The sequence below is a fragment of the Oncorhynchus mykiss genome, chromosome 1 (genome assembly GCF_013265735.2).
Source record: "Oncorhynchus mykiss isolate Arlee chromosome 1, USDA_OmykA_1.1, whole genome shotgun sequence".
Classification (NCBI taxonomy): Eukaryota; Metazoa; Chordata; class Actinopteri; order Salmoniformes; family Salmonidae; genus Oncorhynchus; species Oncorhynchus mykiss.
Genome location: NC_048565.1, coordinates 77,460,839 through 77,471,067, shown reverse-complemented (window position 1 = coordinate 77,471,067; position 10,229 = coordinate 77,460,839). Strand labels below are relative to the sequence as shown.

The following is a 10,229-nucleotide window of genomic DNA, read 5'->3' as shown; positions in this document are numbered from 1 at the left end:
TCTATGCTCGTCAGACACAGCTGCATTCTCAGGTACCAGGATGTTTTAATTCCATAGACTTCTACTGGAACTCACTACTGTTCCTCAGTTCACAAACCTAGGCCTAATGTACAGTATATGATTTTTGAATAATTGAATTACACTAATATATACGGTTAGGTGCAGAAGCACAATATAGACCTGTTTACCTGTGCTGGAATAAAATACTACTTTGCATCAGCTGTTTTGTGCCCTTGGAGGACATAGTATGCTGGTTTTTAACAATTCCACCACCTAGTAAAAACATTTTTTAAAACATTGTTTTCTTAGATTGACACTAATCAACAGTATGACATACTGTAATACTAATTAAAATAAAAACAATAAGGATACCTAGAAATACCTATCCATCAAGTTACTATAGTACTTCAAAAGTTGCAAATAGGACAGTAGTAGCCTCTAGGACAGAGACTTCATTGACCGCTGATTTGTAGTCAACACCATAGAACCCTCCAAGCTCATCACTAAGCTCAGGTCCCTGGGACTGAACACCTCCCTCTGCAAATGGATTGACTTCCTGACGGGCCGCCCCCAGGTGGTGAGGGTAGGCAACAACACATCTGCCATGCTGACCCTCAATACAGTGGCCACTCAGGGGTCCCCTCCTGTACTCCCTGTTCACCCACGACAATGTGTCCGCGCCCAACTCCAATATTAAGTTTGCTGATGACACGACAGTGGTTGACCTGATCACCGACAATGATGAGACAACCTAGCGGGCCAAGAGCTTCAAGTTCCTCGGTGTCCACATCACTAAGGAATTATCATGGTCCATACACACCAACACAGTCGTGAAGAAGGCAAGACAACGCCTCTTCCCCCTCAGGAGGCTGAAAAGATTTGGCAAGGGCCCTCAGACCCTCAAAAAGTTCTACAGCTGCACCATTGACAGCATCTTGACTGGCTGCATCACCACTTGGTATGGCAACTGCTTGGCATCTGACCACAAAGCGATACAGAGGGTAGCGCGTATATCCCAGTACATCACTGGGGCCGAGCTCCCTGCCATCTAGGATCTCTATACCAGGACATGTCAGAGGAAGGCCCTAAAAATTGTCATAGCCTCCAGCCACCTAAGTCAGATTGTTTTCAATCTAACACACGGAAGGTCTGGAACCAACAGGACCCTGAACAACTTCTAACCCAAACCACAAGACAGCTAAATAGTTAGTTAAATAGTTAGTCAGGGTAGTTATTGATTATCTGCATTGATCCTATTTGCGCTCATCACATTCTACCGTTTATCATCTATCCTGTTGCGTAGAAACTTTATCCATACCTATATGTACATATCTACATCAATTACATTGTACCCCTGCGCATAGACCCAGTACTGGTACCCTGTGTATATAGCCAAGTTATTGTCTCAGCCTCCAGTATTTATGCTGCAGTAGTTTATGTGTCGGGGGGCTAGGGTCAGTTTGTTATATCTGGAGTACTTCTCCTGTCCTATTCGGTGTCCTGTGTGAATCTAAGTGTGCGTTCTCTAATTCTCTCCTTCTCTCTTTCTTTCTCTCTCTCGGAGGACCTGAGCCTTAGGACCATGCCCCAGGACTACCTGACATGATGACTCCTTGCTGTCCCCAGTCCACCTGACCGTGCTGCTGCTCCAGTTTCAACTGTTCTGCCTTATTATTATTCGACCATGCTGGTCATTTATGAACATTTGAACATCTTGGCCATGTTCTGTTATAATCTCCACCCGGCACAGCCAGAAGAGGACTGGCCATCCCACATATGCTCTCTCTAATTCTCTCTTTCTTTCTCTCTCTCGGAGGACCTGAGCCCTAGGACCATGCCCCAGGATTACCTGACATGATGACTCCTTGCTGTCCCCAGTCCACCTGACTGTGCTGCTGCTCCAGTTTCAACTGTTCTGCCTTATTATTATTATTATTCGACCATGCTGGTCATTTATGAACATTTGAACATCTTGGCCATGTTCTGTTATAATCTCCACCCAGAACAGCCAGAAGAGGACTGGCCACCCCACATAGCCTGGTTCCTCTCTAGGTTTCTTCCTAGGTTTTGGCCTTTCTAGGGAGTTTTTCCTAGCCACCGTGCTTCTACACCTGCATTGCTTGCTGTTTGGGGTTTTAGGCTGGGTTTCTGTACAGCACTTTGAGATATCAGCTGATGTACGAAGGGCTATATAAATACATTTGATTTGATTTGATTGTTACTCATTGTGTATTTATTAATTTGTCTATTTTTTCCCCCTCTCTGTATTTTTGGGAAGGGTCCATTATTAAGCAATGCACTGTTAGCCTACACCTGTTGTTTACGAAGCATGTGACAAAATAAGATTTGAGAATGGAGCAAAAACCAGCGTACACATGGCCATAAAGACTTTGATACAACCCTGCTCAGTATTAGCTATACATTGAGTAAATACATATCATATATACATTCATTTCTCTACCCTGGTCAGCTTACCTAGTCCTCAAATCCAACTGATCTGCTGCCCTGGGTCCAGACTTCATCTCTGTGATCAGGTCTGAAGTAGCTAGAGTGACCCACTTTCCGCCCTAATAGGGAGGGGTGCGTTTTACCTTCCTGGGGACAGGACTGTGACAGCTGACAACCCGCTGACCTAGAATCAGAGGACAACTCAACAAACGTCAGACACGAAACCAATGCTTCAACAAACAGCAGGCAAAGATGACAGACTCAGGATTAGTGGAGAAGATAAAACGTCTCACGTGTAGAATCATTACTAATGAATGAGGCTGACAAAATCTCATTGGCGACAAGGGATCCCTATGCATAATTGATATGTAACCATGTACTAACCTTTGAAACTGGAAATTTAGGATTATAATCAAAGTGAGACACTAAGCCATGGCCAAAAACACATGGGCCTGGGATGGAAAGTGTAGATCATGTATATCAACAGTAAAAAGATCTAGTTCACAAACTTGCCTGCTTTTGGGGATTCTATGAGGTCTGTTTTCAGCTGTCTGGTACTGCAAGGGAGATGAAAAGGATGTCAGGTATTTCTACTGTTGACACCCAAGCTCAAAAGCTGATATTATCCCGTTCTGAAATGTTTTGTAAATTATCATGTTTCCCTTTCTTTTTTTTTTTTATAGATCAGTAGGGAGGGAGGAAGAAAACACATTTGAATAGGCTGTCTGTATATTCTGTTTATTGTGACAGCACCATTTCAAATTCCTGTATCGGCAAATGTATTTGGCAAATAAAGGTGATTCTGATTCTTCTCAATTCCCAAACGGAATCTGGGATGCCAATTAGGATCAACAGATCTCACAAGGGTTCAAATGTGTAACAATTATGATATCTTCTACTCTCTCCCTGACAGTCTTTCCATGGCCATTCATGACAAGTGTAAAACCAAAAATGTAATAACAGCTACCACAGAAAAGATATCTGCCATTGTAAACATATTGCCATCAGTAGTAAAGAAAAAGGCGTGATATTGTACAGTACCATGTAATCTGTGTAGTTCGGTGGACTGGGGGAGCTCTGATAGTACTCCAGTAGCCTCTCAGCCAGGGCGATGCGTTTAAGCAGGTTCTCAATGAAGCATTGGATCCGAACTTTACCACATATCTCATGCTGGGTGGCAGCCTCAAGGAAATTCTGAATGGTGATGACGTCTCTAAATAAAAAAAAACAGATACAAATTGAAAATATGAAGGGAGCAATGAGGAGAGTAGCGAGTAACATACTAATGAATGTTGCTACTGCAATGATTACAGTCTTACTCCACTTGAAACAGCATCAATATAAGGAGTTGCCAGATTAGTGTATTGGTAACTGTTGTCCGCCATTTGACCTCATGGTTAAGATTGTGACTAAAAATACAGTAAGGAAAGGTTTAGGTTAAGATTGAGTTACTGGCTCAGACACTCACTGTTCTCGCCTCTCCAGCTCGTACTTTGACTCCTTCAGCTGCTCCTTCAGCGTGGCAATCACCATCATGGCCACGTCCGCCTGCCGGCTCAGCGCCCGCTCCTTCTCCTGTACCTCCTGCCTCTCCTGCGCCAGGTGCTGGGAGAGGGCACACTCACACAGCAGCTCTGTGTCCGTCTTGGCAAGCTCCGTGGTGACCCTGTGCAGCCTCCTCTGCATGGTGCTGTCCACCACCCGTAGGACCTCGGCCAGCCTGCGCCGGAGCGTCATCTCCTCGGTACAGACATTCCGCTCTGGAAACACTACCTCAAGCTTGCTGCCTGGGTCTGGAGGTTCGTCAAATGGAAAGGGGGAAGGGATATGATCTGTCCCAGGGCTGGACTTGTGGATTTTGAGACCATCTTTACTGGCCTCTTCCTCTTCCTCCTCTTCATTCTCAGTCTTTATCTCCTCAGCTGCCTGCGTCCCCACAGGGTGCATACGACACCTCTCTATGCAGATAGTGACCTCTCGTGTGTCACTCAGGGAGCCTCCGTGCAGGGCTCTCTCTGGGTGGGAATGCACCCTGCGGGTCGGAAGGCTCAGCTCGTGCATGGTGTGGTAGTAACTGTGGCTGTATTCCAGGTGGGCTCTCAAGGAGGCCAGACTACGGAACCTCTTATGCTCCCCACACCGAGGGCACCTGAATGGGAGCTGGGGGTCAGCAGATGCCCCACGAGCCTGTCCATTCTCAGTGAAGAGAGAGGTCCTCCTGGCACATACCTTCTGCTGCATTTCACCTACGACCTGGAAGCCAAACACATAATGGCTGATATGACTTTGATATAAGTAATCCAAATACAGCAGACTTATGATAAGGCGAACACCTCATCCTTACAGCACTCAGCTATATTACTGCAAAGGATTAATACTCATATTATAGTAGGCTATGCTATCAAATCAATCCTACATTTGTTTGAATCAAAACCATTGACTATGTTTGTCCCTATAAAAATGCTATTCAATCAATGTCACCTAACAGACAAATACCTTCGTAAAATAAAAAGGCCTGCAGATCCCCATCAACAACCAGCCAACAATAGATGACAGTGACAGTAATATGGGTTGCTGTTACCTGGTCTGAGCATTTCATGTTATTCTGTATGTAAATCCGAGACACTACATTTAGTATATGTTCCGATTTGTATGTATTAATTTGTGGATGTCCATCACCAATTTCGTATATGTTACAAATTACAATTCGTATTATGTTACGAATTTGCAAAACGTATGGTATGTTACAAATTCTAGCTAGGTGACTAGTTGGCTAACGTTAGCTAGCTGGCTAACTTTACCTAGTCTAGGAGTTCGAAATCGTGGTTAAGTTTAGGAGTTAGGTTAAAAGGTTAAGGGACGGGTTACGGTTAGGAGAAGGGTTAGCTAACACGCTAAGTAATTGCAAAGTAGATAAAAAGTAATAAGTAGTTGAAAAGTTTAAATGTTAAAGTTGTCCTTGATGAGAGTTGAACTCGCAACCATTGGGTTGCTAGACGTAGCTAAATATACACCCACAAATCCACCCTACTTTTGTTTTTGTCTTACTCACCCGGAACATGCCCGATGTTCTCCGCTGGTGCCAATAAAATAATTGAACAAACAGTAGCCTAAGTTAAGAATTTTGCTGAATAGAAAGAGTGTCAGAATCAGTCTCAACGTCAACAGTGAAGAGGCGACTCGGGGATGCTGGCCTTCTAGGCAGAGTTGCAAAGAAAAAGCCATATCTCAGACTGGCCAATAAAAATAAAAGATTAAGGTGGGCAAAAGAACACAGACACTGGACAGAGGAACTCTGCCTAGAAGGCCAGCATCCCGGAGTCGCCTCTTCACTGCTGACGTTGAAGACTGGTGTTTTGCGGGTACTATTTAATGAAGCTGCCAGTTGAGGACTTCTCAAACTAGACACACTAATGTACTTGTCCTCTTGCTCAGTTGTCCACCGGGGCCCTCCCACTCTTTCTATTCAGCTTAGAGACAGTTTGCACTGTTCTATGAAGGAAGTAGTACACAGCGTTGTACAAGATCTTCAGTTTCTTGGCAATGTCTCACATGGAATAGCCTTCATTACTCAGAACAAGAGTAGACTGACGAGTTTGAGAAGAAAGCACGTTGTCTGGCCATTTTGAGCCTGTAATCAAACCCACAAATGCTGATGCTCCAGATTCTCAACTAGTCTAGAGAAGGCCAGTTTTATTGCTTCTTTAATCAGAATAACAGTTAACTGTGCTAACATAACTGCAAAAGGGTTTTCTAATGATCAATTAGTCTCTTAAAAATGATAAACTTGGATTAGCTAACACAATATGCCATTGGAACACAGGAGTGATGGTTGCTGATAATGGGCAACTGTACGCCTATGTAGATATTCCATAAAACATTTTTACAAAATCTGCTGTTTCCAGCTACAATAGTCATTTCCAACATTAACAATGTCTACACTGTATTTCTGATCAATTTGATGTTAATTTAATGGACCAAGTTTTTTGCTTTTCTTTCAAAAACAAGGACATTTCTAAAGTGACCTCAAACTTTTGAACGGTACTGTAAGTATTCAGACCCTTTCCTATGAGACTTGAAATTGAGATCAGGTGCATCCTGTTTCCAAGGTTCATCATCCTTGAGATGTTCCTACAACTTGATTGGAGTCCACCTGTGGTAAATTCAATTGATTGGACATGATTTGGAAAGGCACAAATCTGTCTATATAAAAGGTCTAACAGTTGACAGGGCATGTCAGAGCAAAAACCAAGCCATGAGGTTGAAGGAATTGTCCATGGAGCTCAGAGACAGGACTGTGTCGAGGCACAGATCTGGGGAAGGGTACCAAAACTTTCTCCAGCATTGAAGGTAGCGAAGAACACAGTGGCCTCCATCAGTCTTAAATGGACGGAGTTTGAAACCACCAATGCTGGCCGCCCAGACAAACTGAGCAATTGGGGGAGAAGGGCCTTGGTCAGCGAGGTGACCAAGAACCTGGCCATCACTGAGAGAGCTCCAGAGTTCCTCTGTGGAGATGGGAGAACCCTCCAGAAGGACAACAACTATCTGCAGCACTATCTGCAGGTGGTAGCATCATGCTATGGGGAGGATTTTTAGCGGAAGGGATTGGGAGACTAGTCAGGTTTGAGGGAAAGATGAACGGAGCAAAGTATAGCGATCCTTGATGAAAACCTGCTCCAGAGCGCTCAGGACCTCAGACTGGGGTGAAGGTTCACCTTCCAACAGGACAATGACCTTAAGCATACAGCCAAGACAACGCAGGAGAGGCTTCGGAAAAAGTCTATGAATGTCCTTGAGTGGCCCAGCCAGAGCCCGGACTTGAACCCAATATAACGTCTCTGGTGTGATCTGAAAATAGCTGTGCAGCGACGCTCCCCATCCAACCTGACTGAGCTGGAGAGGATTTGCAGAGAAGAATGGGAGAAACTCCCCAGATACAGGTGTGCCGATCTTGTAAAGTCATACCCAAGAAGACTCAAGGCTTTAGTTGCTGCCAATGAGGTTGAAGGTGCTTCAACAAAATACTGAGTAAAGGGTCTGTATACTTATGTAAATGTAATATTTCCATTAAAAAAAATTGTAAAACCTGTTTTTGCGTTGTCATTATGGGGTATTGTGTGTAGATTGATTCAATTGTTATTTTTTCCCCTAACCAATGTTAGAATAAGGCTGTAACAAAATTTGGAAAGTGAAGGTATGAATACTTTCCGAATGCACTTTAATTTTATTATTTTCTACATTGCAGAATAATAGTGAAGACAAACCATGAAGTAACACATACGGAATAATGTAACCAAAAAGGTGCTAAATAAATGAAAATATATTTGAGATTCTTCAAAGTAGCCTGCCTTTGCCTTGACAGCTTTGCATACTCTTGGCATTCTCTCAACCAGTTTAATGAGGTTGTCACCTGAAATGCATTTCAATTAACAGGTGTGCCTTGTTAAGTTAATTTGTGGAATTTCTTTCCTTCTTTATGCGTTTGAGAGCCATATTTGGTTAAAGACGAGTATATATTATGGCAAGAACAGCTTAAATAAGCAAAGAGAAATGACAGTCCATCATTACTTTAAGCAACGAAGGTCAGTCAATACGGAACATTAAGAACTTTGAACGTTTCTTCAAGTGCAGTCTCATCAAGCGCTATGACAAAACTGGCTCTCATGAGGATAAGTGCCGAGGATAAGTTCATTAGAGTTAGCGGCATCAGAAATTGCAGCCCAAATAAATACTTCAGAGTTCAAGTAACAGACACATCAACTGTTCAAAGACTGTGTGAATCAGGCCTTCATGGTCAAATTGTTGCAAAGAAACCACTACTAAAGGACACCAATAAGAAGAGACTTTCCTGGCCCAAGAAACACGAGCAACCCGGTGGAAATCTGTCCTTTGGTTTCTTATTTTAGATTTTGGGTTCCAAATGTGAGACGCAGACTTCATGGTTCCCACCATGAAGCTCGGAGGAGGGGCTGTGATGGTACTTTGCTGGTGTGATTTGATTGGAATTCAAGGCACAGCATGTCTACCACAGCATCTGGTTTGCTATAATTATTTCAACTTTTTTACCCCCTTTTTCTCCCTAATTTTGTGGTATCCAATTACTGGGAGAGGTGAAAGTCGAGAGCCATGCGTCCTCTGAAACACAACCCAACCAAGCCGCACTGCTTCTTAACACAGCGCGCCTCATGGGCCTCCCAGTCGCGGCCGGCTGCTTAAGAGCCTGGGCTCGAACCAAGAGTCTCTGGTGGCACAGCCAGCACTGCGATGCAGTGCCTTAGACCACTGCGCCACTCGAGAGGCCCCTATCATTTGTTTTTCAACAGGACAATGACCCAAAACACAACTCCAGGCTGTGTAAGGGATATTTGACCAAGGAGAGTGAAGTGCTGATGAAGTGCTGCATCAGATGACCTAGCCTCCACAATCACCCACCCAACCAATGGAGATGGTTTGTGATGAGTTGGAGCGCAGTGTGAACTCACTCCTTCAAGACTGTTGGAAAAACATTCCAGATGAAGCTGGCTGTGTGCAAAGCTGTCAAGGCAAAAGGGTGGCAACTTTGAAGAATCTCAAATATAAATTATATTTTGATTTGTTTAACCCTTTTTTGGTTACTACATGATTTCATGTGTTTCATAGTTTTGACATCCTCACTATTATTCTACAATGTAGAAAATAGTCAAAAATAAAGAAATAACCTTGAATGAGTAGGTGTGTCCAACATTTTGACTGGTACTGTATGTGTATTTTAATGACATTCTGTGATTGTCATTAGGCCTACACTTGTAGCCTGAATTGGTGCATCCACTGTTGTCCATGGGCACCTCGGTCTCGGCCGCTTATCTCCGCTTTGTAAGGTGTGCCCCCACTATTAATTTGCAGGGACATGTACCAGACCACCTTACTTTCACCCCTGGTCTTATGTTAATATACCAAACTTATCATACTAATTTGAATTACCTGGATGTACGTTTACTATGTTACGTCTAGTTTATGAGATCAGGCTGGGTTGACAGCAGACTCAAGCACATGCAATTCAAGTATTTAGCTAAGCAATGATACATAACGGCATTCAATATTAACTGTGTACAACAGATTATGTCGTACATGTAACGGGTAATGTTTTATGTAGGCTAGTTATTAGCTAACGCTGCTAGCATCTCTTCCTACCCCATACATGGCTCACCAGGACTAGCTAGCTAGCCAGGCGGCTGCTATCGATACATAGCGCCATATGGTGTTTAATAAATGTACAACATTATCTATTTCAAGCTGTGTATACATGTAATCTCGCGTGCATATAGTTTACCTGTATTTGAATAACAGTGTCATGCCAAAAAAAATAAGAAAAAAAGCTAGAATTCCCCCTCCACACAAATGTCCTGCGAACGCTTTGGAAATTGTTAGTCAGTGAGAGTAGTGAGCACAGCCTCCCCAACCTCCTTTAAGGTAGACGCGTCTGGGAAGCTGCGGATGGAAAGAATACTAGCTAGTGACGATCAGCAACAAATTATCAATGGAATGTTGCTAGTAAATGTCGCGTTTAATGGCTACTGAAACAGAACAGCAGCGTTGCACATGATGGCATTTTTGACGGCGCAAAATACGTTTTTGTTGAATGGAATAAATAGTCATGTAACTGTACAAATTGCCAACTAAGTTAATAAATAACAAATGGTAAATTATTAACTGTCAGGCCATTAAATTATTATTGTTGCTTTCATCCCATAATGTGCAGCTCAGACAATTCGGCGTGACCACTCTCTGAGACAGACGGG

The 10,229-nt window shown here is 43.3% G+C and overlaps 1 protein-coding gene across 2 annotated transcripts; it reads right to left on the bottom strand.

Moving 5' to 3' along the window:
• Positions 1-2,146: 2,146 nt before the first annotated feature.
• Positions 2,147-10,188, bottom strand: LOC110529921 (protein ZNF365). 2 transcript variants are annotated; one of them, XM_021612590.2, is made up of 5 exons: positions 9,761-10,188; positions 3,917-4,701; positions 3,490-3,661; positions 2,962-3,005; positions 2,147-2,632 (listed from the first exon to the last, which is right to left on the bottom strand). In XM_021612590.2, the coding sequence occupies exons 2-5, from the start codon at positions 4,687-4,689 to the stop codon at positions 2,476-2,478; spliced, it is 1,146 nt and encodes a 381-aa protein (XP_021468265.1). In that variant the 5' UTR covers positions 4,690-4,701; positions 9,761-10,188; the 3' UTR covers positions 2,147-2,475. The 2 variants fall into 2 exon arrangements, with proteins under 2 accessions (XP_021468265.1, XP_036841918.1); XM_036986023.1 differs by lacking the exon at positions 9,761-10,188 and adding an exon at positions 5,501-5,642.
• Positions 10,189-10,229: the final 41 nt, after the last annotated feature.